This window comes from Pipistrellus kuhlii, unplaced genomic scaffold, assembly GCF_014108245.1.
Source record: "Pipistrellus kuhlii isolate mPipKuh1 unplaced genomic scaffold, mPipKuh1.p scaffold_m20_p_72, whole genome shotgun sequence".
Lineage (NCBI taxonomy): Eukaryota > Metazoa > Chordata > Mammalia > Chiroptera > Vespertilionidae > Pipistrellus > Pipistrellus kuhlii.
In genome coordinates, this window is record NW_023425576.1 from 1037159 (window position 1) to 1064542 (window position 27384).

General features: G+C 44.9%; 3 protein-coding genes across 7 annotated transcripts in view; all 3 read left to right on the forward strand.

Moving 5' to 3' along the window:
* CFH (complement factor H) overlaps positions 1-14983 on the forward strand; it is a 51684-nt gene extending 36701 nt beyond the window's left edge. The window contains exons 12-17 of one of the 2 annotated variants that reach the window (XM_036422748.2): positions 9698-9874; positions 12241-12414; positions 12645-12827; positions 13453-13626; positions 13856-14038; positions 14593-14983. In XM_036422748.2, coding sequence (XP_036278641.1) covers positions 9698-9874; positions 12241-12414; positions 12645-12827; positions 13453-13626; positions 13856-14038; positions 14593-14789 — 1088 coding nt within the window. In that variant the 3' untranslated portion in view covers positions 14790-14983. Of the gene's footprint in view, positions 1-2660; positions 2776-9697; positions 9875-12240; positions 12415-12644; positions 12828-13452; positions 13627-13855; positions 14039-14592 lie in introns of those variants that run through there. The other variant, XM_036422750.2, reaches the window with a different exon arrangement.
* On the forward strand, positions 1-26637 carry CFHR4 (complement factor H related 4). Of its 4 annotated transcripts, none has more exons than XM_036422753.2 (7): positions 1-200; positions 22546-22719; positions 23338-23532; positions 24439-24615; positions 25053-25229; positions 25656-25838; positions 26377-26637. In XM_036422753.2, exons 1-7 carry the CDS (start codon positions 143-145, stop codon positions 26571-26573), a joined length of 1161 nt encoding a protein of 386 aa, XP_036278646.2. In that variant the 5' UTR covers positions 1-142; the 3' UTR covers positions 26574-26637. The 4 variants fall into 4 exon arrangements, with proteins under 4 accessions (XP_036278646.2, XP_036278647.2, XP_045431996.1 ...); XM_045576040.1 differs by lacking the exon at positions 1-200 and adding an exon at positions 21454-21594 and having other exon boundaries at positions 24439-24609; XM_036422754.2 differs by lacking the exons at positions 1-200; positions 22546-22719 and adding an exon at positions 21449-21594.
* On the forward strand, positions 15558-20683 carry LOC118710300 (complement factor H-related protein 2). Its single transcript, XM_036422755.2, has 5 exons — positions 15558-15701; positions 17717-17911; positions 18959-19135; positions 19750-19932; positions 20459-20683. The coding sequence occupies exons 1-5, from the start codon at positions 15644-15646 to the stop codon at positions 20653-20655; spliced, it is 810 nt and encodes a 269-aa protein (XP_036278648.1). The 5' UTR covers positions 15558-15643; the 3' UTR covers positions 20656-20683.
* Positions 26638-27384: the final 747 nt, after the last annotated feature.

The following is a 27384-nucleotide window of genomic DNA, read 5'->3' on the forward strand; positions in this document are numbered from 1 at the left end:
TCTACTGAGTAAACATAGTCAGCTAGCTTCCCGGTACTCTCACTCAAATTCAGAGCCACACTTGGTAACGGCTCAAGAAGCACATTTAACCCCAAACAACAGCGCCGGACCATCTGCGCTCACACACCCGGGGAGGCCCACCATGCTGCTCCTGGTCCACGTCATCCTCACCCTGTGGGTCTCCTGGGCTCGTGGACAAGGTGAGTTGAAACATTTAGCTCCTTCTTAAGTAGGATTGGACCTTTTTCATTTGCCTTTACTTCTTGGAAAATCGTCACCAAGGGTGTATTTTCTAATGAACCTTAGGGAAAGAGAGCAAGGGAGGGAGAAGGGGGAGAGAGAGACACACACACACATCAATGTGAGAGACACATGGACTGGTTGCCTCTCACACAAGCTCCAACCAGGGCCCGGGATGGAAACTGCCACAGAGACATGCACCCTTGACCAGGAGTTGAACCCACTGGCTAAGACTATTGGAGGGTCATTTACCAAAACTTCGGCCTCTGCATTCATTAGGGGACAATCTCTGACGACAAACCATTTGCAGGAATGATGAAAAGTACCACAACCTGATAAATAAAAACTACCTTTGGCCCAATTCATCCATCCCTGTGCAAACTGGATGTGTCTACTGATTCACAACATGAAGTGCCAATATGGAACCATTATTCGTCTTCCAAATCTTCGTGATGGCTTCTAACAGTAGGAAAAATGTGGCCTCACACGTTTGTTCAATCTCAGCTGTTACTGTTTTGGCTAGAGGCACCGGCCCTGGCAATGGTTTACCAGCACCGTTGGCTTTAATGGAGATTATGAGAGATAAATCCATTTGTCAAGGGATGTATGCCCACTGCTCGAAAGCAACCACCAGAAGTTCTTCTATTCTTAACTAATTTAACAAAGATTTCCCAATAGTATTTGGTTGGTCTCTTAGGGAAACGTGTTTTTATGTGTCTCATGGCTTTTGACTTCAAACATTGGTGTTACGTGTGGCTATCCTGTGTAGTGAAAGCTGAGATATGTAGACTGGACTGCAATGGGAGCATGAACATCTGATAGATACAGTGGATTAAAGGGAGAGAAAACATGCACTAAGTATATATTTATTGATTTCAGAGAGGAAGGGAGAGGGTGAGAGAGTTAGAAGCATCAGTGGTGAGAAAGAATCATTAATAGGCTCCCTCCTCCGCCCTTCCCCCACAATGGGTATCAAGCTCCCAACCTGGGTATGTGCCCTCAGTGGCAATCAAACCCTGACCTCCTGGTTCAGAGGTCACACTCAATGCCTGAGCCACACCGGCCAGGCAGAAATAAACATAGTTAAGGCTCATTTGAGGTTCCTGTCGATTAACATCACCCAATGCATACGGCAGACATATTTTACTGAACACTGGGTCTAGGTGGCCCAGATGTTTTCTGTTAGTTACAATATAACCGTAGCTAATATACGCGTGAGGACAGGGTGCTCATTTGAATGCCCCTTTGCACTTTGGAAAGAGGAAAAAAAAGACATTCACCGATTCTCGTGTCCTGGATGACTTTCACGAGATTTCATATGTACTTCACATGTCCCTTTACTTTTCAGAATCTGCCTGTGACCCTCCAAGAATTGCAAACAGTCACTTCCATGCTGACAAGAGCAAATACGGAGTGGGAGACACAATCACATACTCCTGTAAACATGGCTTTGACCCTCCCACCCAGGGAAATACGGCAAAATGTACTGACATGGGCTGGGATCCTTCTCCGAGATGCAGCCGTAAGTTCCCTCCATCTCTTGACCCGCTTCTTAATTCTGCAATTCCTTCTCTTAAACTTAAAAATGAGGGTGATCTGCCTGGCCTGCGGGGCTCACTGCTTGAGTATTGACCTATGAACCAGGAGGTCACCGTCCGTTCCACTTCCGGGCACAGGCCGGGCTGTGAGGTTATCCCCAGTGTGGGCTGTGCAGGAGGCAGCCAATCAGTGAGTCTCTCTGTCCATTGCTGTTTCTCCTTCCCCCTTCGTCACTGAAATCAATAATAAACAAACAAACAAACAAACAAAGAGGTCTAAGTCCAAATCTTGGCCTCACTGAGAAGGTAAAGCAGAGGACTTCAAAGCAGTCTTTGATTTCCAAAGTCTCTAATTGTAATTAAGATCAAACCCACAGTTTTGTTAACAAAAACTTTTAATTTTTTGCTTTTCAGTGTTACATATGTCTATTTGTACTTAGGACTAGACATCGGTTGGCCAGATTATGATCTCTGTATGCATAGTACTCTGGGCACTCAGTGTATATCCTATAGAATAAAAGGCTAATATGCAAATTGTCCCCTGGATCAGGAGTTCGACCAGCGGTCAAGCAGACCAACTGCCTGTGTCCCCTCCCCCTGGCCAGGTTGGCCGGATCCAACCCATGTACAAATTCATGCACTGGGCCTCTAATACACACACACACACACACACACACACACACACACACACACACTGAGTGGCCATATTATTACGCGTTCAGAGATCATCACAATCTGGCCAGTCAGTGTATATGTCTCTCACTAATACTCTACTCCTCTCTGTATATGTAACACCCAGCCACTAATTTCTGCATGACATGTAAAGTTTACTTGGCACAGATTGGTCTTATGTTCTCATTAAATTATTTACCCTTTTTATAGAAAGAGAGTGCATCGTTCCTGATATAGAGCAGGAGTTACTTGCTCAGCCCCAGAAAGAGAAATATGTCATTGGAGACGTGTTGAAATTCTACTGCAGATATAGATTCAAATCTCTTCTTGGACCAGATTCTATTCAGTGCTACCACTTTGGATGGTCCCCTAATCCTCCGACATGTAAAGGTGATTATTTCTCTGACACTTGCTCAAACAAGAATTAGGATGTTGGATATCAGCTGTTCTTTTCCTCTCTCAGTATTCTGTTGGCTGCCAGTGTGCCTAGAATTCAGTGCATAAGCCAGGAATGGATGTTGGGTAGTAGATACCTCACACTTCCTTATTTAAGGAAGTAATCTTTAATTGTTTTTTGGACTAAATATTGAAAATCTCCATCGATGGACATCTTATGTGACGCTAGAATGAATGCCTTAGTCATAATTATTGCATAACTTCCAACATTGGTATTGGATATTTCTATCAGCATGGATCTCACCTCAAGTTTTCCTGAGAATTTCTAAACACTCTTCAAGCATCATAGAGTTCATTCATTGCCAAATGCAATATAGGGTAGAGGTAAAATTTGTTGATCAAATGCTTTCCTCCAATGATTTCTTTTTCCAAAAAGTTTTGATGAAATGTTTCTGTGGAATGTGAATAGTTACAAGATGTTATCTGGTCGTTGATTTGCATATGGGTTTAGATGGTCTAGAGCAGGGATGGGGGACCTTCTTTCTGCCAAGGGCCTTTGAATATTTATGACATCATTCACAGGTGATGCAAAATTATCAACTGAAAACTCTTCCTTCTGTAATTGGTCAAACATGTAATTAACTCACCTCTAATGCTTAGGCAGGGCCAGACCCGATGATTCTCGGGCCTTTTATGGCCCTCGGGCCAGACGTTCTCCACCCCTGATCTAGAATAGCAAACGTTTCCTGGGCTTACATTTATGTCCAACATGCTAGTTCTGTATCATAACAGAACTGGGAGACATGCATCTGGCGTAAACACCATTCTGTTTCCTTTCTCAAAAGGTAAGTTAGATAGCAAGTCATAGATTAAAGAAAAAATCTCTTCATTTTACTGGATTTTCAGTTGTACAAGAGGCACTTTAATCTTTACTTACATAGAATTTCTACCGTAGAGGAAGTACAATCCTGTGATCAACCTCCTCGACTCCCCAACGGGGCAGTTGCAGACACACCTAAAGAGCAATATGAACACGGTGAGGTGGTGGAGTATGCCTGCAACCCCAGGTTCCTGATGAAAGGGGCTAAGAAAATCCAGTGTGTTGATGGAAAGTGGACACCCTTGCCCATGTGTGTTGGTAATGTACAATATACCCACTTCCAGTGGTTAGACTTACGTCATCACTTTGTGTTTCTCTTCATATCAAGCCCTCACTTGCACTTGAAAGTTGAATGTTTGTTGTGGGATTTTCACAGAGGAGCACAGTACATGTGGAGACGTACCTGAGCTGAAGGACGGTGAGGTCGTGTCCCCAGCACAGCCCTCCTATCACCATGGAGACTCAGTAGAGTTCACTTGCAGAGACGACTTTACAATGGTTGGTCACAGCTCAGTTACCTGTATTAAGGGAATGTGGACCCAACCACCTCAGTGCATTGGTGAGAAGACCCTTTTATAATTGACATTTAATAGCATTGGATGTTTTTCATTGTGAAGCTCTACATGCAACCATATTTTTGAAATGTCTGCTTGCAAACTATAGTGAATCAAACATTCATTGTTTATAGTTCAATAGTGTCTATAAAGGAAAAATAGAAACTAGCAATAGAATTTTATGTGTCTGTCCCTAATATTGACATTGTTTATACCTATGAAGCTAGATTTTACTTAAAGACATATGATTAAAATATCTTCTCTGATGTTTATTTTCTACCTCCCTATCATCTTGCATTTCGCTCTATTCAAGATGTTTCTTTTCCCCTGATAAATATTGTTTCAGAAAACAAGCATCTTTAGACATACCACAACCATCACACCTTCTTTTGACTACAAGTCTTCCTTCAGTCATCATCTCTTGAAGAACACGACTCATTTTGTCTCCTTCAACACTCTGGAACCATCCCAAAAACAAGACCAACTCCCAAGCCTCTTGTCTGTTTTAAATTAGTCTCCTTGATTTTATATATATATATATTAGGTTGCATTGCAAAATCATTACTTTTCTTTGGCCAGTTGCTTGACTTTTCTTTGTTCTGTTTATCCTCACCTGACTCTCATCATTAACAAATTATGAACAAAAACTACCTAAGATCTACACTGATGCCTTATCAAAATCAGAAAGGATTGCCACCTGCATTGCATTTTTTAAATATGTAGCTGTGTATGAAAACTTTTATAGTATCTAAAACATACCGAAACCAGCATAAATGTGTTATTATGGCTATACAATATTATTAGATATAGGATGACGTGGTGGATAAAATAGCTTCTCAAAGATCCTAAGAATGATTATACAAAATAGGTTATGATGTAAAACACAAACAAGCAATATCTTATTCTAGTTTTTGGTGATCGTGGTAAAGATATGCTGAAATGTTCACATTCTGCATCCTACAACTTAGACAAACGTGTTATTGTACATTAAATTTATTGAAAAATATATAATAAAACTAGGAAATTCACATAGTCTATTTCCACAGATACTTTTTCCTTTTTAACACATAGGAAAGCATAACTTTCCTATTAAATCAGACAAAAGTTGTACCCCAATGTCCTTGTAATCCACAAAGGGCAACCTTGTAATCCGCAAAGGGCAAGATTGTCTCAGAAATTTCACAGGACTATATGGCTATTCTCTCTGAAATTTCAATACTGGACATAGGACTATATGCTCACACATTGTAACATGAACAGAAAGAACTTTTCTGGTGGAATTTATGGTCCTAAAGTCCTATTTCATTAAAGTCTGGACTCTATAGTTGTTGTGTTGTTTTTCTGTATTTTATATTAGTTGCTTGGATTTTCATAATTAGTGTCTTCAATGAAATATTTTCGTTTTACAGCAACAGGTGAAATCAAGACGTGTAAATTATCCAGGGCAATTGCCTCTGAGACAAAGTTGTCATATCGGGTGAACTATGGGCACAATAGGAAAATCAGTTACACATGTGGGAGGAAATCAGCGCAGAAACACTCAGTCTGCATGAATGGAAAATGGCAGCCTGAGGTGACCTGCACAGGTGAGCTCTTCTTTAGATCTTCCCAAAATGTGCTTTTTCTTCCTCCCTTGTAAAAAGTGTCTCTTTCTGTCTTAAAAAAATTTTTTACTATGTATTATGACAATAATTATGAAACTGGAAGGAAATTTAGAAACTAACCAAAACACTGTCCCTGAGTATGAATTGTATCATGTGCCTTGGTCAGCTATCAACACACCACCCAGCAGTACAGTCACATGGGCAGTGGGTGAACTCGTTAATATTGGGATCCCATTGCTACCAACTTTTTACCTTCAGATGTGCCTATGCCTGTAACCTGTGCATTTATCTAAGCATCTATGGGTGTACACATCTAGCTACCGATCTATCTATGTCTGCATCCACAGATCGCTGTAGGAATCTACCCATCTAGGCATCTGTCTGTGCTCATGTCTGAGTCTTATTGCACCACCAATCCCAGTAACATTGGGTTCATTTCACTTTTCATGTCTGTATTGATCTTCTTGAACTGGAGGGCACCTTGACCCACTATCCTCTATTTTTACCAATTTCTAGAATATTCAGAAAGCTTTTTACATAAGCTAAGCTACCCAAGATGGATCACAGTGGAATAAAGGAAAGAACCTACAGGGAAGGCCATGGGAATATAAGCCCAGTGAGGTATGTTAGAGTGACAAACAAGATGGAAAGATAACCTATTGAAGCACAGAACAGAGCATTACCGTTTGGTGTATCCAGGTGCATTATGATTGATCATTTCAGTCACTGAGTTGTTGTTCTAATATTTTTGACTTACGAGTTTTCATCAAGAAATCTGACATTAATGTTTTTAGAAGCACCACGATGTCCACCTCCACCTCAGATCCCCAATTCTCAACCTATGACCCTGACAGTGAGTTATCAAGAAGGAGAAAAAATATCTATCCTCTGTCAAGAAAACTTTCTGATCCAGGAAGGAGAGGAAATGGTGTGCCAGGATGGACGATGGCAGTCAATACCGCGCTGTGTCGGTCAGTAGTGGGTCGATAACAATAGAAATGTCTTTCCAATGAGGGTAACCCCTTGCCCCCAGCCCCTCCCTCCACCCCAGCTTTGTGTAAAGGAACAAAATGAGCCCCTTTCCCCAATCCATTCCACTTCATCTCCAAACAGTACATACCATCCAGGTGTAGAAAACAATAAGCATTATTTCACTTCTAATGGGAAATGAATGCAAACAGAAACTTCCGGTGACTGTGGAAATACCAAAGTTCTGTCTATGTGTATCTCACTCCTCAAGAAGAACAGCAGGAGACTGAAGAGGCATATGGGACAAATGGATATTAGCATCAACTTTGTGGGCACATCTAGCTTTGCAAGTTTCAAATATTTTTAATTATGACATACTTGAATGTGTCCCAATGTCCCTATAATTAAATAACAAAAAGTGTTGGGTTTTATTTTTCAATTTAAACATTATCTTTGCCAAAACGGGTTTGGCTCAGTGGATAGAGTGTCAGCCTGTGGACTCAAGGGTCCCAGGTTCGATTCCGATCAAGGGCATGAACCTTGGTTGTGGGCATATCCCTGTACCTGTGGGGTGTACAGGAGGCAGCTGGTCGATGTCTCTCTCTCATCGATGTTTCCAACTCTCTATCTCTCTCCATTACTCTCTGTAAAAAAGTCAATAAAATATATTTTTTTAAAAAACATTATCTTTGTGCTTCTCACTTTGATCTCTATCTTTCATATAGAAAAAACTCCATGTTCTCCACCACCTCATATAGAACATGGAAGCATTAAGTCATCCAGATCTTCAGAAGACGGAGGAGAAACACTGGAACCCATATATGAGCATGGCACCACATTAAGTTATATTTGTAAGGATGGTTTCAAATTATCTCAAGGAGATGGGATAACATGCCACCTGGGAAAATGGAGTGCTTCCCCACAGTGTGTAGGTAAGGACAGCATGCAAACTAACGTTCTGTTTTGGTATAGGTCAGTAACTCTTTAGAATTATAAAAGTATAAAACCATTACATATCATTTATATAGGTTTTAATGTTTACCAAATGATTTTTACATAAACAAATCAAGCCTGTTTTTATTAATTTTGTTGGCTCCTTATGAAATCACTTGTATTTCAGGCATTTTTTCCCTACAAAACCTGAAATGTGATTAAAGGAAACCTAACTCTTCATATAAGTGTACCTGTTCATATTCCTGCATAGTCATATGGGTTGCAATGAAGGCTTTGTCGCCAGTTTCATAAAGTTTTATGTCCTCCCTCCATTGTCCTTTCTGCTCTCTTATACTAGAGGATACTTTTCTTAAGATGATTCTCAATGTGTTTCTTTTTATTGCTCATGTTGATTAGAGAAGCATTGACACCCTCATGAAAGGTGTTTCACAGTTTTTGTTCAAGTTCTTGCTCAAGCTGACAGCTGGACAGCCATCTTGGTGATTCTAGAAGCATTTGTGCGCCTTTTCTGTCATGTGATATTAGCGCCCGTGTGATCATTTTATTTCTTTTTTTAAATTTTTTTTTTAGGACTTCCTTGTGGGCAACCCCCTGCAATTTCCAATGCTAATCCACCTTCCATGTTAAGCAGTTATCCACATGGGGAACAATACACATACACCTGTGAACCCGGATTTCAGGTCCGTGGGCCTGCATCGGTAGAATGCTCAGGAGGAAGTTGGTCCCACCCACCACAATGCACAAGTATAGTGTATTTCATTTTATTCTAATGCTAATGAATATCTTTAGTTCAGGGCGTCCATGGTACAACTATAAAACTGCATTAATTCTAGAAGTTCTCTCTAAAAGTTCTGAATTCTGCTAGATAATTAATAGAAGAATTAATAGTCATATGAGAAGTTTGGCAACAGGAGCCAAATTATTTCATTTGATGTCATCCATGTTCACTGTCCACATGCTCTGATGGGCATCCTCTGACTTCCCATCTCTTCCTGTGTCACGGCTGGTCCCTGCTCACCAACCTCATCAATATTCAATTCACTGAGAGTTTATCAGTTATCTCCTCATAAATCCATAATGCTCTAAGATCGTTGATGTAGCCAGGCCCACGAGTTTCGGTGGTTGAGCATCGACCTATGGACTAGGAGGCGACATTATAATTCCCAGTCAGGGCACATGCCAGATTGCAGGATCAAATCTCCAGTAGGGGGCGTGCTGGAGGTAGCCAACCAGTGGCTCTCGCTCCTCATTGATGTCTCTGTCTCTCAACTCCTCTTCCTTCCTCTCTGAAGTCAATAACAACATAGTTATTTTAAGATGTGTGATGTAATTATGGGAAAAGATTTGGACAGAAGCAAAAAATGGAAATGTGCACATAGTGTCGGTGGCCTGAGTGGACAAATAAGAATTTGGATGTAAGAAGTCTGGTCTCAATCATGACCTGTATGCCCATCTCCTCAGGCTTTCAATACCACCATCTCCACGTTGCACTTTTGATAAATGTAAAATTATCCAATGTAATTGAGTCAAGATGGCTCACATTTTCAAGCTATTCTGAAAACTGCAGAGTAGGCATTGCATTGATGTGTGTCTATTATTCTAGAGTAGGGGTGTCGAACTCAATCAGAGAAGGGGCCAAAATCTAAAATCCAGCCTAAATTGCGGGCCGAATGGTTTACTGAACAGTCATAAACTGACAATGTTAACCAGAAATGTGAATTTAAAATGAGTGGAACAATCTTTTCCTTAACAGTGCTGTTAACCAACTCACATGCTATCAAGGATTTGGCCCGTGGGCCTTGTGTTTGACACATGTGTTCTAGAGTATAATTATTGCCTGATTTGTACTTTTTAAGATTTACTGAAAAGTCTCTGTTGTTGCTTTTTTAGGAAATACTTGTCCTAGACCACCCAGCTTTGACAATGCCAACCTCGTAGTCCAGCCGAAGAACTCATACAAGTCAGGAGCACAAGTGTCTTATAAATGTTCAGACAATTACCAAATGGAAGGATCCGGTACTGTACAGTGTAAGGAAGGCATTTGGATCGGAACACCCACATGCAAAGGTATTTTGGTGAATGGCTTCTAGCATCATTAAAAATAGATGGGGCCAAAACCGGTTTGGTTCAGTGGATTGAGTGTTGGCCTGTGGACTCAAGGGTCCCAGATTTGATTCTGGTCAAAGGCATGTACTTTGGTTGCGGGCACATCCCCAGTAGGGGGTGTGCAAGAGGCAACTGATCAATGTTTCTCTCTCACTGATGTTTCTCTCTATCCCTCTCTCTTCCTCTTTGTAAAAAATCAATAAAATATATATATTTTTTAAAATAGACATCGGATCCGGTGTAGGCCAGATAAAGGAAGGTCTATGCCTCAACATGGAGAAATGGGATGTGTATCAATGGTGGGCATGGAGCCCCTGAGCCCTGTTTCAGAGTGTGACCCTTGAAACAGCCGTGTCAGCATCTGGGGGAATGGGTAGAAAGTCAAATGCAAACTCACAGGCTCGCTCAGCCTCAGCCTCAGAAGCTCAGGGGTTGTGACCCCGAAAACGTAGCAATTCCCAGCGGGTTCCCTCTTTGGTTGGGAACCGTAGCTTCAGCCTCATATTGCTTTGCATCCCCCCGAATCTCCCCGATGAGCTGCACAGCCCTCTCTGCAGTGCCGTTAGGCACTCAAGTCATTGGAGTGTGTTTAGGCAACTGTAAATACAGTGCACTGTTCTTTTTCCTCAGTTTCTCTGTGGAAATCTTAAGTGATCATCTTCCTTAGCCATGCGATATTCCTCAAAGCATGGCAATACTTGACTTATTCTCTAAGAACCTGGCTACCGTGCTCATTTTCTAAGGATCTAAAGTCACAATTCAAAAATATGATGTTTGAGAACCACATGTGGCTGCCAAATTACATGTTTGTTATGCATTTCTTGGGTTTACAAATTCACTTTGATTTTTTTATATAATCTGTGTTCATTTTACTAAACTTAAAGAAAAATGTTCAGAAAAAAACATCATTTTTTGTACTTTGAAAAGTTTTTAAATTTTTATTGAATTTATTGGGGTGCCCCTAGTTAATAAATGGTCCTGGTATAATTGGACAGACACACACACACAAAAATGATATTGAACCGCCTTCTTATAACTTATAAAATAATGAACTCAAAATAGATTAAAGATGTAAATGTAAGGTTATCCTATATAATAAAGAGGTGATATGCAAATTGACCTTCACGCCCTCACAAAAGATGGCCGCCCCATGTAATCAAATATGGCCACCCCCATGTGGTCAAAGATGGCCACCACAAGATGGCCAGCAAGGGAGGATAGTTGTGGGAGTGATCAGGCCAGCAGGGGAGGGCAGTTGGGGAGACCAGGATGTCAGGGAACAGCAGTTAGGGGTGATCAGGCCAGCAGGGGAGCAGACAGGCCTTGATCCAACTGGCAGGCAAATGGTTAGGTGGTGATCAGGCTGGGAGGCAGGAGAGTGGTTGGGAGCCAGCAGTGCCGATTGTGAGAGGGATGTCCAACTGTAAGTGGGTTTGGGGCGAGGAGGATGTGAGTGTAGCTACTCCGCAGCTTCCTTAAAATCCACTGCTCACCCAATAAATCAGACCATCCCCTCTCTTAGATTCCTCCAGAAAATGTGGGCGCCCTCCCGCTATTGACAATGGAGACATTACCTCGAATCCATTAGCAGTCTACACTCCTGGGTCCTCAGTGGAGTATCAGTGCAATGTCTACTATGTGCTTGCAGGAAACAGGAGAATAACGTGCCGCAATGGAGAGTGGTCTGAGCCACCCAAATGCTTGGGTAAGTCCTTTAGTATCCTCCTGGGCACTGCAACATCCGGGTAATGAATGCCATGTCTGCTGCTTCAAACAGAGGACTGTGCCTCTTCTGTTGACCACCAAATAGTCATGGCTGAGGGTATAATGTCCAACTGCCAGGATCAGGCCTAAACCAGCAGTCGGACATCCCCCAAGAGTCCCAGAATGAAGAGAGTGCAGGTTGGGCTGAGGGACGCACCCCCAGTGCACGAGTTTCATGCACCAGGCCTCTAGTAAACCATAAAAACCCTGGAAGAAAAAACATGAGCCATAAAATCTTAGACATTTCTCATAGCAATATTTTGTTTCTGACATATCTCCTCAGGCAAGCAAAGCAAAAGAAAAAAATAAACAAATAGGACTACATCAAACTAAAAATTATTGCACAGAATGATCATCTTTCTCATTGGCCCAAAAAATCTCTATTAACCTTTGAGAGAGGATGGGAAAGAAACTTAAGAAGTAGAAAATTGCCTCTTAAAAAAAAAAAAAAGAAGTTTTATCTTCTTTTTTTCAAACTTGCATGTAAATTTATGAAGACTTTCCATCTCAATTGCATATAAATGATCACTGCATTAGAGATCCATTTTTTCCTCTTTATTCAGATTTCTCCTGTGGCAGCCCTCCCCCAGTGCTAAATGCCTATGTACCAGAGGAGAAGTCTAGGTATCGACACGGGGAGACAGCACATTATCAATGCAGGCACCTTCTGAGCCTCTTCGGGAATGAAGTGGTGACATGCTTAAACGGAAATTGGACAGACCCACCTGAGTGCAAGGGTAGGGTGCCTCATTCTCCCCCCCCCCCCACCCCCCACACTCTCTGAGCAGCTCCTGTAAGCACTTGGCCACTGTATCCTGTCCAGCTGGCCCTCACTTGGTTACTCGGGTTTGTTGCTCTATCGTTTCCTGTAAGTGGGTTTGGGGCCAGGAGGATGTGAGTGTAGCTACTCCGCAGCTTCCTTAAAATCCACTGCTCACCCAATAAATCAGACCATCCCCTCTCTTAGATTCCTCCGGAAAATGTGGGCGCCCTCCCGCTATTGACAATGGAGACATTACCTCGAATCCATTAGCAGTCTATGCTCCTGGGTCCTCAGTGGAGTATCAGTGCAATGTCTACTATGTGCTTGCAGGAAACAGGAGAATAACGTGCCGCAACGGAGAGTGGTCTGAGCCACCCAAATGCTTGGGTAAGTCCTTTAGTATCCTCCTGGGCCCTGGGACATCCGTGTAATGAATGTCATGTCTGCCGCTTCAAACAGAGGACTGTGCCTCTTCTGTTGACCACCAAATAGTCATGGCTGAGGGTATAATGTCCAACTGCCAGGATCAGGCCTAAACCAGCAGTCGGACATCCCCCAAGAGTCCCAGAATGAAGAGAGTGCAGGTTGGGCTGAGGGACGCACCCCCAGTGCACAAGTTTCATGCACCAGGCCTCTAGTAAACCATAAAAACCCTGGAAGAAAAAACATGAGCCATAAAATCTTAGACATTTCTCATAGCAATATTTTGTTTCTGACATATCTCCTCAGGCAAGCAAAACAAAAGAAAAAAATAAACAAATAGGACTACATCAAAGTAAAAATTATTGCACAGAATGATCATCTTTCTCATTGGCCCAAAAAATCTCTATTAACCTTTGAGAGAGGATGGGAAAGAAACTTAAGAAGTAGAAAATTGCCTCTTAAAAAAAAAAAAAAAAAAAAGTTTTATCTTCTTTTTTTCAAACTTGCATGTAAATTTATGAAGACTTTCCATCTCAATTGCATATAAATGATCACTGCATTAGAGATCCATTTTTTGCTCTTTATTCAGATTTCTCCTGTGGCAGCCCTCCCCCAGTGCTAAATGCCTATGTACCAGAGGAGAAGTCTAGGTATCGACATGGGGAGACAGCACGTTATCAATGCAGGCACCTTCTGAGCCTCTTCGGGAATGAAGTGGTGACATGCTTAAACGGAAATTGGACAGACCCACCTGAGTGCAAGGGTAGGGTGCCTCTTTCTCCCCACCACCACCCCCCACACTCTCTGTGCAGCTCCTGTAAGCACTTGGCCACTGTACTCCTGTCCAGCTGGCCCTCACTTGGTTACTCGGGTTTGTTGCTCTATCGTTTCCTGTAAGTGGGTTTGGGGCCAGGAGGATGTGAGTGTAGCTACTCCGCAGCTTCCTTAAAATCCACTGCTCACCCAATAAATCAGACCATCTCCTCTCTTAGATTCCTCCGGAAAATGTGGGCACCCTCCCGCTATTGACAATGGAGACATTATCTCGAATCCATTAGCAGTCTACGCTCCCGGGTCCTCAGTGGAGTATCAGTGCCAGGCCTACTATATGCTTGAGGGAAACAGGAGAATAACGTGCCGCAACGGAGAGTGGTCTGAGCCACCCAAATGCTTGGGTAAGTCCTTTAGTATCCTCCTGGGCCCTGGGACATCCGTGGAATGAATGCCATGTCTGCTGCTTCCAACAGAGGACTGTGCCTCTTCTGTTGACCACCAAATAGTCATGGCTGAGGGTATAACGTCTGAAAAATTCTTGAGCAACAGCAGCAAGAAACCATCATTTGTCTTTATTGTAATGCATTCCCCCAGCACCACTTATGCCCCCTCCTTCCTCTCCCCCTCCACCACCCCTTTAAGGGTTCTTTAATGAAAGCCCTTCATAGCAGAGGGGACATGGTGAAGGCTGACTGGAGCACACAGGGATCACAGGCTCCACAGAGTACCCACTTTTCCATCACTGATAGTTTACAATGAGTTACAGCAACACGGTGGATTTTCAATGCAGAGGTTTGCAGAAGGGTTTGAGGATAAGTTCCTGGATCTGTGTAGAAGGTTCTACATGAAGGTGTAAACTTCTGTGGAAAATGTTTGTATACTACCTAAAGGTTTATGTTCCTTTTTTTTTTTTTTTTTTTTTTTTTTTTTTTTTTTTTTTTTTTTTTACCTTCAGATGCATGTGTGATATCACCAGAAGTCCTGGAAGAACATAAGATAGAGTTTAAACGGTCATATGAGAGAATGCTTTATTCTGAAACAAACGATTATATTGAATTTAGGTGTCGACGTGGCTATTCTCCTATGTCACCAAGATCTGCATTCCGAGTACAATGTCGAGAAGGGAAAATGGACTTTCCCACTTGTTGGTAAAATGAGAGCTACATGGCAGTTTTCACATTAAAATCTGCACCTTCATTCAGAATGCTTTAATATTAATCTAATTCTTCTCAATTTATTTTTCGGGTTGGGTGTGACTCACTTTTATTCATTAATCAGAATTTGTGTTAAGTGCCAGGTGGGAGATGTCACTTCTCATAAGCGTCTCATTAAAGTGTGAGAAACCAGCGTGCTGTGTGTTTCTGTTCATGAAACGTCTCTGGGCCAGAAACCACCATATGGTTCCATCGTGGTTCAATATCCCTCGTTGATGTTTCTCTCTCTCTGAAATCAATAAACCATGGGGGGCAGGGGTTGAATATCAAGAATGTGCTGAAATCCTTGGGCTTGGTGGTGTGGTCTGTGGTGAGTTTACAAAAAAATCAGTGCTGCCCTACAGACAGGACCCTACACTGTGCGGACACCCTGGCTGGTGTCCACTGACCCCTAAGACAGCAGCCGGTGAGAGCAAAGAGAAAAAAAGAGACAGTCACAGGGACATGCAGGCAGAGCTATCCCCACCGGAACCTCCTGGTTGAGAAAGAACCTCCCCCATCCTCAAGAAGTGGTTCAAGATTAGAGTTTTGGAACCAGTCCATTCTGACCCTAAGGAAAGCTGTGAGTATCTGCCAGGGAAGTAACTCAGGAGGTGATTGTGAAATCGTTCATGCAAATGTACAGATATTGCCAAAGTCTTTGAGCTTTGGTATCTACTGAGAAACAGTCAGCTAGCTTCCTGGTACTGTCACTTAAAATCAGAGCCACACGTGGTAACGGCTCATGAGGCAGATTTAACCGCAAACAGCAGCGCCTGACCATCTGCGCTCACACACCCGGGGAGGCCCACCATGCTGCTCCTGGTCCACGTCGTCCTCACCCTGTGGGTCTCCTGGGCTCATGGACAAGGTGAGTTGAAAACAGTTAACCAGGCAGCATGCTCCTACCTGGGACTTCATATTACATCTACTTTCATGGGTCTGTTTTTTTAATGACTTGATCCTACTCTGTATTGGAGGACAGAACAGAGAAAAACCTTTTTAGGAAAAGACAGACAATTAGGTTGAATTTTGCTTCCTGAGTTCCACAGCAAAAGGGCCAGCAGTGCTGCTTGCGGGAATATTTGAATGTGTTCACACACATTTGGGAACAATTCTCACAATCGTGTGTAGTGATTGTTTTATAGGTCGCTACATGAAAACCGGTGAAATCGGTCATTTCAAGCATGTGCTGTTTACTGGATTTCAATTAACCCTTAGTACGTCTGTAAAAGTAATTAATATTGCAATCCATTTAGTACTTAGCAGCGGGTAAAAAGAAATACCTATTTCAGCAAAAAGTAAAATACGTTCTTAATTTCCAATGGAATCCCAATACATTTTACTAGATTTCTGAGTTCATTGTTAAGTGTTGAGTAAATAAGTTCATGTATTTCATAGCATTATCTCTATTGTGCACTGATGTGCATTCTTTAGAATTATATGTGGTCTCTATTGTGCATAAATGCAACCCTATGTAGTAAACAATTGTACCTTATAGAAATATAATTGATGATTTCTTTAACTTATCTTCAACGAAAAAGCAGTTTATTTTGTACTTTAGTTGTAATAGCATTCATTGCATTTTAGATTCTGTAAGATTTTATTTACGCAATGACACTTCCTTCCCCCCTTTCCCAGCCTTCTGAATATTTCATCTTAACTATCCTATCATTTAAAACCCCTTATTTTCCTAAAACCAAATTCTCTCATTCCTGAGTCGCTGTAAATGGGACCTCTAGCGTGCCTTAGAGCACGTCATCCCGCCACTTGCAAATCCCTGTGCTTTTCCCTTAGTTTGCAGGAGGGATTCATTTACATAACTTGTGGCTTTGGTCCATGAGGACAGTTCACACTTGGGCAATTTCCTTCACTGGCCACCGCAATAGCAACCACTCAACAAAGCTTCCTGCCCAGGCCAACAGTGTCCTCCTCTAATGAACTCTTTCTAAAAGCAACCTTTGGCTGAAACTGGTTTGGCTCAATGGGTAGAGCGTCGGCCTGCGGACTGAAGGGTCCCAGGTTCGATTCCGGTCAGGGGCATACGCGTTGGTTTCGGGCACATCCCTGGTAGGGGGTGTGCAGGAGGCAGCTGATCGATGTTTCTCTCTCATTGATGTTTCTGACTCTCTGTCCCTCTCCCTTCCTCTCTGTAGAAATTAATAAAATATATTTTTTTAATTAAAAAATAAAAGTAACCTTTGAACCCTGGTGTGGCTCAGTTGGTTGGGCATCAATCCGTGCACTGAACCGTTGTCGGTTGGATTCCCAGTCAGGGCACATGCCTGGGTTTGGTGCTCAACGGCCCATACCAATATCTCTATATATAGCCCTCCCCTTTTTTCTTTCTCTTCAAAATAAAATTTTTTAAATCTTATTTTAAAGCAGCTGGCCGGTATAAGCCAGTGGTTGACTGGACAATGTCTCAGGAACCGAAGGTCATGGTTCCATTCCTGGTCAGGGCCCACGCCCGGGTGACAGGCTCCGTCTTCATTGTGAGATGAACAGAGGCGGTCAGGCACTGGTTCTCTCTCATCATTGATGTTTCTATCTCTCCCGCCCCTTTCTGCTCTCTAAAATCAATAAAAATATATATTTTTTAAAGATGGGGACCAGTCCACTCTTCTAAATGCTCTGTAGTGGGAGTTGTACCAGTGTTTGTCGGGGGACAGGAACCACGTAGGGGCCAAGTCTTTTGTGCGGATAGAAACACCTGTTGGATTGAAGTCCACACTCCCTCCCGGCATTTCAGCATGGAGTTGTGCACAGAGATAAGGCACTGTTATCTTAGATAAATATGATTGCCTTACAATAGGTCATTAAGGGTCTGAGGGTAATAAAGGTGAATTGTTCCTTCATCCGGGATCCTACCTTTTCTCCCCACAGGAAGAACTTGTGATTTTCCAGAAATAAAACATGGAAACATATATGAGGAGAACACATATAAGCCAACCTTCCCAGTCGCTAGGGGGAAATACTTCTACTACTCCTGTGACCACAGCTTCGTGTCTCCTTCCGGGTCACTCTGGACTCAGATAAACTGCACGGAGGGTGGATGGTCACCCGCCCCGAGGTGTATCCGTAAGTCAACCCCCTGCCCCTCATTCCCCGATGAATGACTCAGGGACTCAGAGAAGGGGCGGGGAGAGGGGGTGTGCAGGAGGGACCCCAGAATCTAAGCAATTACCATGTCAGGAGCTGGTGGCGCCAGCCAAGGTGAGATAGGTCATTCTTCAGAAACTGTATCAGCAAAAAAGTGAGATAAAAACTTGGTGAGATTTCTACATTTTTCCTTTGCAAACACCAATGCTCGGCCATTTCAGCTACTAGCATGTAATTTACTAGTCAGCACGCTCACTTGCTCATTATAAGGACACAGATGTTCCTCGGGAGAGTTCATTTTTGGCAGCTAACCTCTGTCCGCCACATGCTGTATGTATGATACTCAAGGAGCATTTGTGTGAGTTCCCTTCCTTGTGTGGCTTTGCTGAGAGGCATGTCTGTGAGGCACACCGGCCTTCCCCTCTCAGTGAGGGCAGAGGCGCGAAGAGAACAAGTAGGAGAGAGAAAAGGATGCAGGCAAGCCCAGGAGATGGAAGTCTCCCAGGAAGCAATGGAGTCAATCGAATGGGAAAAACCACTTCGCTTTTCTGATGTCCAAAGGAACGTGACAAACGTAAAAATGTGCTTTCCATAGAGTTTGTGGTTGAGGGATATCCCACATATCTAGGAGAGAAAGGATTCATTGGAGAAATATCCCACATATCACATAACAGGATCATTGGCATGAACTGATTTTTTTCTTTTCTGTTTTTCAATATATTTTACTGATTTTTTTACAGAGAAGGAGGGAGAGGGATAGAGAGCTAGAAACATCAATAAGATAGAAACATCCATCAGCTGCCTCCTGCACACTCCCTACTGGGGAGGTGCCCGCAACCAAGGTACATGCCCTTGACCGGAATCGAACCTGGGACCTTTCAGTCCACAGGCAGATGCCAAACCGGTCAGGGCGGCATGAACTGGTTTTTAAGGAAGTCCTTTTTGCGTTTGATTTCCGCCTGGAAGTTGCCACGTGGGGCTGCTCTCCCGATGCAGGGTTCCTCTGAGTCATCCTTGCGTTTGCAGGACAGTGCTTCTTCCCCTGGGTGGAGAACGGGCATTCCACCTCTTCAGGGCAGACGCACCAGGAAGGGGACAGCGTGCAGATCGTCTGTGACCAGGGCCACCGCCTCGCCAACAACCAGGATGTCATCGTGTGTACCGAGCGCGGCTGGTCCACACGCCCTACGTGCAGCCGCATCAGTAAGTAGAACACTGTCCTCGGGGTTCTGTCTCCGTCTTCGTTTTACAGAGAAATGGCTGTGGCCCTGCTGGGGTGGCTCAGTCGGTTGAATGTCATCCCATGTTGGTTCGATCCCAGGGCACATCTTGGGTTGTGGGCTTGATCCCCAGTAGGAGGCATGGATGAGTCAGCCAACCCATCTCTCTCTCTCTCTCTCTCTCTCTCTCTCTCTCTCTCTCTCTCTCTCTCTCTCTCTCTCTCTCTCTCTCTCTCTCCCTTGCCCCTTCCTCTCTAAGAATCAATGTTTTAAAAATTTGAAAGAAAGTAAAGATCCGGTTGTATGAGAGGACAAGGACCCTCTGAGACTGTGAACTATGTGTCGGCCCATTTTTCCACCACAACGGGACAAAGCACGTGTAATTCTTTCTGGCCTATGCGGGTCTCACCGTAGCACCAATGGAAGGGCTGCAAAACGTTGTCATTCTCACTTTGGAGGATTCGAATTTCTCCAATGAATCCTTTCTCTCCTAGACCCCCTGCACGCCTCCTCGTTACATATTGTGCTGGATTTGTACGTTCCTCGGTGATCTGTCAGATGGTTTTTGTCTCTTAACCAGCCAAATAATACTTATAGATTCTGCAGAAGAATGTGGGCGCCCTCCCGCTATTGACAATGGAGACATTACCTCGTATCCATCAGCAGTCTACGCTCCCGGGTCCTCAGTGGAGTATCAGTGCCAGGCCTTCTATGTGCTTGCAGGAAACAGGAGAATAACGTGCCGCAATGGAGAGTGGTCTGAGCCACCCAAATGCTTGGGTAAGTCCTTTAGTATCCTCCTGGGCACTGCGACATCCGTGGAATGAATGCCATGTCTGCCGCTTCCAACAGAGGACTGTGCCTCTTCTGTTGACCACCAAATAGCCATGGCTGAGGGTATAACGTCTGAAAAATTCTTGAGCAACAGCAGCAAGAAACCATCATTTGTCTTTATTGTAATGCATTCCCCCAGCACCACTTATGTCCCCTTCTCCCTCTCCCCCTCCACCACCCCTTCAAGGGTTCTTTAATGAAAGCCCTTCATGGCAGAGGGGACATGGTGAAGGCTGACTGGAGCACACAGGGATCACAGGCTCCACAGAGTACCCACTTTTCCATCACTGATAGTTTACAATGAGTTACAGCAACACAGTGGATTTTCAATGCAGTGGTTTGCAGAAGGGTTTCAGGATGAATTCCTCGATCTGCATAGAAGGTTCTACATGAAGGTGTAAAATTCTGTGGGAAATGTTTGTATACTACCTAAAGGTTTATGTTCCTTTTTTTTTTTTTTTTTTACCTTCAGATGCATGTGTGATATCACCAGAAGTCCTGGAAGAACATAAGATAGAGTTTCAATGGTCATATGCGAAAAAGCTTTATTCTGAAACAAACGATTACACTGAATTTAGGTGTCGACGTGGCTATTATCCCAAGTCACCAAGATCTGCATTCCGAGTACAATGTCGAGAAGGGAAAATGGACTTTCCCACTTGTTGGTAAAATGAGAGCTACGCGGCAGTTTTCACATTAAAATCTGCACCTTCATTCAGAATGCTTTCATGTTAATCTAATTCTTCTCAATTTATTTTTCTGGTTGGGTGTGACTCACTTTTATTCATTAATCATGTTCGTGTTAAGTGCCAGGTGGGAGATGTCACTTCTCATAAGCGTCTCATTAAAGTGTGAGAAACCAGCGTGCTGTGTGTTTCTGTTCATGAAACGTCTCTGGGCCAGAAACCACCATATGGTTCCATCCTGGTTCAATATCCCTCATTGATGTTTCTCTCTCTCTGAAATCAATAAAATTTGAAAAAAGAAAATTAAATATCAAGAATGTGCTGAAACCCTTGGGCTTGGTGGTGTGGTCTGTTGTGAGTTTACAAAAAAATCAGTGCTGCCCTACAGACAGGACCCTACACTGTGCGGACACCCTGGCTGGTGTCCATTGACCCCTAAGGACTGAAGCCGGGTGAGAGCAAAGAGAGGACAAGAGACAGTCACAGGGACATGCAGGCAGAGCTATTCCCACCGGAACCTCCTGGTTGAGAAAGAGCCTCCCCCATCCTCAAGAAGTGGTTAAAGATTAGAGTTTTGTATCACTTTTGCAGCCAGACTTTCTATTACTGTCCCTAAAGAAAGCTGTCCAAGTATTATACATGTCAGGGAATGAAGTCAAGAAATGATTGTGAAATCGTTCATGCAAATGCACAGATATTGCAAAAGCCTTTGAACTTTGATATCTATCGAGTGACCCCAGTCTGCTAGCTTCCCTGTACTCTCACTCAAAATCAGAGCCACACGTGGTAACGGCTCATGAGGCAGATTTAACCCCAAACAACAGCGCCGGCCCATCTGTGCTCACACACCCAGGGAGGCCCACCATGCTGCTCCTGGTCCACGCCATCCTCACCCTGTGGGTCTCCTGGGCTCGTGGACAAGGTGAGTTGAAACTGATAAGAACATTTAGCTGCTGCTGCTTCTTCTTCTTCTTCTTCTTCTTCTTCTTCTTCTTCTTCTTCCTCTTCTTCTTCTAGCTCCTTCTTAAGTAGGACTTTTCTCTTTTTCATTTGCCTTTACTTTTTTTTTTTTTAATCCTCTCCTGAGGATATTTTTTTCATTGATCTTTAGAGAAAGAGTGGATATGAGGGAGAAGGGGAGGAGAGAGAGAGAGAGAGAGAGAGAGAGAGAGAGAGAGAGAGCAAGAGTGAGAGAGAGAAGAATATCGATGTGAGAGAGGCATATGGATTGGTTGCCTCTCACACTCACCCCAACCAGGGTTGTCTGTAATTTTTTTTTAAAGATAAACTAGAATCTCATGTACATGTTGTTGTTGTTGTTTTTAATATATATTTTATTGATTTTGTACAGAGAGGAAGGGAGAGAGATAGAGAGTTAGAAACATCGATGAGAGAGAGTCATCGATCAGCTGCCTCTTGCACACCCCCTACTGGGGATATGCCCGCAACCAAGGTACATGCCCTTGACCGGAATCGAACCCGGGACCCTTCAGTCCCCAAGACGACGCTCTATCCATTGAGCCAAACCGGTCTCGGCTGTAATTTTTTAATAGAACTGACCAGTAGACAGCTTCTGTGTTGTAAGGTAACAATAAATAATACCTGGATGGAGCCTGGCCCATGTGGCTCAAGTGATTGAGTGTTGACCTATGAACCTGGAAGTCATCTTTTGATTCTGGTCAGGGCGCATGCCTGGGTTATGGGCTGGATCCCAGGAGGGGGCGTGCAGGAGGCAGCCTAGCAATGATTCTCTCTCATCGTTGATGTGTGTATCTCCCCCTCTCCCTTCCTCTCTGAAATCAATAAAAACATATTTGTTCGATGGGATACTTGCTAGTCTCTGCATCATCCACGTGTCCTTTTTTCTTTTCAGAATTCACATGTGAGCCTCCCGTAATTCCCAACGGGGACTTTGCCCCTAAAATGGACCAATACGAACTTGATTACGTAATCACGTACCAGTGTGGAAATGGCTTCCATCCTCCCCTGAGGGGAAATGAGGCAGAATGCACTGCTCTCGGCTGGCTGCCTCTCCCGAGATGTGTCCGTAAGTCCCGTTCGTGCCCTGACCTGCTTCTACCTTATGAAATGACTTCCCTTGAACACAAAGAAACGGGGATCTGAGCCCAGTCGTGGCCTCCCTGAGGACTGACAGGCATTCTTTCCTTCTCAAAGTCTCCAAGATTGAGTAGGACAACATCCTGTCAAAAAAAACTCTTAAATTTTGCTATTCAATGTTAAGTGTGTGTGTGTGTGTGTGTGTGTGTGTGTGTGTTATGTGTGTGTGTCAGATAATATAATTTTAATGTCTGACATAGGCTATTGGGTAAGACTACTACCATTCAACACCGGGTGCATTAAATACTGATGTCTCCATCGGTTTGGCTCAATGGATAGAGCGTTGGCCTGCGGATTGAAAGGTCCCAGGTTCGATCCTGGTCAAGGGCATGTGGTTGCGGGCACATCCCCAGTAGGGGGTGTGCAAGAGGCAGCTGATGGATGATTCTCTCTCATTGATGTTTCTAACTCTCTATCCCTCTCTCTTCCTCTCTGTAAAAAATCAATAACATATATTTTTTTTAAAAGAAAGACAATTTAGCTCTCGTTGGATTTTTGTGAATGCAACACATGATTCATCCTGTGTGTTCTTTGTTCTCCTTGCTAGGGAAGCCCTGCGGATTTCCGGAAATAAAACACGGACGGCTGCTTCACGCAGATACATCGAAATCACACTTTCCAGTGTATGAGGGGCGATCGTTGGCCTACTTCTGTGACTACGGCTATGTGCCTCCCTCACAAGCTGGCCTGGGCGTCCTAACTTGCACCCAAGACGGATGGTCCCCGGACATACCCTGCCTCAGTAAGCCAATCCCTTCGTCCTGGGCGCGTAGGAACACTCCACGGCGGAGAGAGGAAAACCTGAGTGCCACATGTCGAGGGAAGCACTCTGTGTCTGAGCAGGAAGACCAATGTCGGATTTTTCTTTTATGATAGATCCCTCACTAACAATATGGGACACTGCCCTCGCTCGTTTGGCTCAGTGGCAGAGTGAAGGGTCCCGGGTTCGATTCCGGCCAAGGGCACATACCTCGGTTGCCTGTTTCCCAGCCCTGGTCAGGGCGCATGTAGGAGACGACCAATCATGGCGTCTCTCTCACATCGATGTCTCTCTGTGTCTCTTTCTCTCCCTTCCACTATCTCTAAAAATCAGTGGGGAAATATCCTCAGGGGAGGATTAACTGGAAAAAAAAGAAAAGAAAATGGGAGATCAAAAAAAAAATTTTATAGCAATAGTGATGTCCTTTATTCATAGTTTAATTGGGAAAACGACAGATTACCTTTCACCTTGATTTTTCTCTTTAAAAAAAAAAAAGCACTTGCTGGCAGCTCTAGCTCCTCTCCAGCTATGTGTTCCGGTTGGGTGTTCATGCATTCTTACTTAAATGTAGCAAAGATGATTTTTTTAAAAATATGTTTTATTGATTTTTCACAGAGAGGAAGAGAGAGGGATAGAGAGCTGGAAACATCGATGAGAGAGAATCATCCATCAGCTGCCTCTTGCACACCCCCTACTGGGGATGTGCCTGCCACCAAGGTCCATGCCCTTGACCGGAATCGAACCTGGGACCTCTCAGTCCGCAGGCCGACGCTCTATCCACTGAGCCACACCGGTTTCGGCAGCAGAGATGATTTTTTAATGTCTTAACCAAATGTATGATTTCTTATTATCCATTTATAATTGGATAATATAATATAATTTTCCTAGGAAAATGTTCTTTCAAGTCTTTGAGACACGGCTATGCTCCAGACTCTGAAGAAAGATACGTCCAGGGCCAGTCCAGAACCGTTATGTGCCATCGGGGCTACGGTCTCCCGAACCCACAGAACACGATGACGTGTGCGGAGAACGGCTGGTCCCCTCCCCCCAAGTGCATCCCTGTCAGTAAGTAACCCGCTCCGAGACCCAGCATTTTCTGAGACCAGACTCGTTTCTGTGGAACACTTCGCTGTAGTGAAAAAAAAGCTGTGCCCTTGGCCGTGCGTTTTCATACTCAAGAAAGGATGGGTAAAGAGATCTATTTTTTTAAATATATTTTATTCATTTTTACAGAGAGGAAGGGAGAGGGATAGAGAGCCAGAAACATCAATGAGAGAGAAACATCGACCAGCTGCCTCCTGCACACCCCCCACCGGGGATGTGCCCGCAACCAGTGTCCATGCTCTTGCCCGGAATGGAACCTGGGACCTTTCAGTCCACAGACCGACGCTCTATCCACTGAGCCACACTTCCCTTATCCACACAAATCCATGAGATTCTGTTTCTTAGATGGGACTTGATTCGGCAATAGGAATGCAACGGTCACCTTTACTTTGCTTCAGGGCATTGTGACATGCCAATATTCGAGAATGCCAGAGCCACATTCACCGGAAAACCATTTCGGCCCAACGACACGATGGACTACCAATGCCTGGATGGCTACGAAAACAGAGACGGAAGCACCAACGGCTCCATGGTGTGTGGTGAGGACGGCTGGTCCCACTTGCCAACCTGCTTTAGTGAGTGTTTTGATTCCAGCATTTCCTTTTCCAAGAATTGAGAAGTCTACATGTATGGAGCCCTCGCTTGAGTGTGAGTGGTCTAACGCCATGGTCAGCAAACTGCGGCTCTTTGGCCCCTTGAGTTTTTAGCAAAGGCCAACTTAGAAGTACCCAAATTAAGTGAATCACAATGTACCTACCTATATCGTTTACGTTTAAAAGAAAATGTGGCTCTCCAAAGAAACGTCAATCGTTGTCCTGTTGATATTTGGCTCTGCAGACGAATGAGTTTGCCGACCACTGGGCTAAAGCATTTTTGAACAACGCGGTGGTTACAAGGTTTAAAATGCAAAAGAGGGACAATGGTTCCTGTTTAGCTTCGCATGAATAGTTTCCAACACAACTACAGTTTTCTCTCCCAACGGTTAAAATGCTCTTTTTCAGAATCTGCAGACAAGTGTGGGCCTCCTCCAGAGATTAGCAATGGAGACATCGCCTCCTTCCCGCTAAAAGCGTATCCTCCGTGGTCAAGGGTGGAATACCAGTGCCAGGCCTACTATGAACTCCAGGGTCCTACAGATGTCACCTGTAGTTATGGGAAGTGGTCCAAACCGCCGAGATGCATAGGTAAGTTCTCAAGAATCTTCTGGATCCTGAGACCAGGAGGGCGATGTTTATGAGCTGGCGGGCGGTCTACTGGTCATGGAGTCGGAGTCTAGAACTGTGCTCACCCACAGCTCTCCTGCTCAATGTTTCACTTGTGGAGACTCATGTGTAGGGGTATGAGCTTGGAGAATCCCTATGTGAACAATGAAAGATGGTCCTTGAAAAGGGAACATTCGAGAGGCTCATTCCGATACACAAATTGACCCTCTCCTGTGTATGTGTCCCCTTCTGTGGGAAATTATAGCCACCCCAGTAAGTCCAGGACCGGAAATCAAAGTTACAAAACCCAAGTCAGAATCGTCCAGAAATAGCGCCAAGCTGGATTTTATGGGAGGGAAAGTGCTGAGTTTCAAAGATAAACGCTAAACCTCAAGTTTGATGGACTGAGTAGATGGACAAGTCTAAGACGGATTTCACAGCACATGCAATATCCGTTCCAAACACTTAGGACGAGAAAGCAGTCATCCTTCTCTGAGGACGTTATTTCTTCTGCTTTCAGAGCCATGCATAGTATCCAAAGAAAACTTGGATGGAAAGAACATACGGTTAAAAGGGAGCAATGACAAGACCTATTACGCAAAATCAGGGCATATCCTGGAATTTGTGTGCAAATCGGGACGCAAGGCGGTGACGTCTGCCAGGTCATTCCGAGCCCTGTGCCTGGAAGGGGCAGTGGAGCTGCCCAGATGTGAGTGAAGAGGCCAGCGGCCCCAGGTGTGTGGCCAATCCCACCAGCTGCTCCTCCTGCCTCCGAGCTTGCCAGTCTCCCGGCCTTTTCTGCTCTTTGCTACTCTATTTCATAGAGCAAAGTGTTAGTCGGCTCTACCGGCTCTCGGCCCCGGGCCCCCGGCTATCCCGGCCCCCGGCTCTCCAAGCTCTCCCAGCCCCCGGCCCTCCCGGACCCCGGCCCCGGCTCTCCCGGACCCCTGCTTACCCGGCCCTCGGCCCCGGGCTCTCCATGCCCGGCTCTCCCGGCACCCGGCTCCCAGCTCTCCCGGCCCCAAACCCCCAGCTCTCCCGGCCCCGAACCCCCGGCTCTCCCGCCTATCCCGGCCCCGGCTCTCCCGGCTCTCCCGGCCCCGAACCCCCGGCTCTCCTGGCCCCGGATCCCCGGCTCTCCCGGCTCCCCCGGCCCCAGCTCTCCGGGCTCGCGGCCCTGGCTCTCTCGGCCCCCGGCACTCGGCTCTCCCGGCCCCCGGACCCCGGCCCTCCTGGCCCCCGGCCCTCCCGGCCCCCGGCCCCAGCTCTCCCGGCCCCGAGTCTCCCGGCCCCAGCTCTCCTGGCCCCGAGTCTCCCGGCCCCGGCTCTCCCGGCCCCGTACTACCGGCTCTCCCTGCCCCCGACTCTCCCGGCTCTCCCGGCCCCGGCTCTCTGGGCTCCCGGCCCTTCCGGCCCCAATCCCCCGGCTCTCCCGGCCCCCGGCCCCGGCTCTCCCGGCTCCCAGCCCTCCCAGCCCCCGGCTCTCGCGTCCTCTGACCCCAGCTCTCCCGGCCCCCGGCTCTCCCGG

What these genes read in the sequence shown, in the direction of transcription:
- CFHR4 (XM_036422753.2), top strand. Translation starts at nt 143, where the DNA reads ATGCTGCTCCTGGTCCACGTCATCCTCACCCTGTGGGTCTCCTGGGCT. An exon ending in GCCTCTCCCGAGATGTGTCC is followed by an intron (nt 22,720 to 23,337) that starts GTAAGTCCCGTT and finishes TCTCCTTGCTAG; the next exon opens with GGAAGCCCTGCGGATTTCCG. An exon ending in CCCCAAGTGCATCCCTGTCA is followed by an intron (nt 24,616 to 25,052) that starts GTAAGTAACCCG and finishes ACTTTGCTTCAG; the next exon opens with GGCATTGTGACATGCCAATA.
- LOC118710300 (XM_036422755.2), top strand. Translation starts at nt 15,644, where the DNA reads ATGCTGCTCCTGGTCCACGTCGTCCTCACCCTGTGGGTCTCCTGGGCT. An exon ending in CCCTACGTGCAGCCGCATCA is followed by an intron (nt 19,136 to 19,749) that starts GTAAGTAGAACA and finishes TAATACTTATAG; the next exon opens with ATTCTGCAGAAGAATGTGGG. An exon ending in TGAGCCACCCAAATGCTTGG is followed by an intron (nt 19,933 to 20,458) that starts GTAAGTCCTTTA and finishes TTTTACCTTCAG; the next exon opens with ATGCATGTGTGATATCACCA.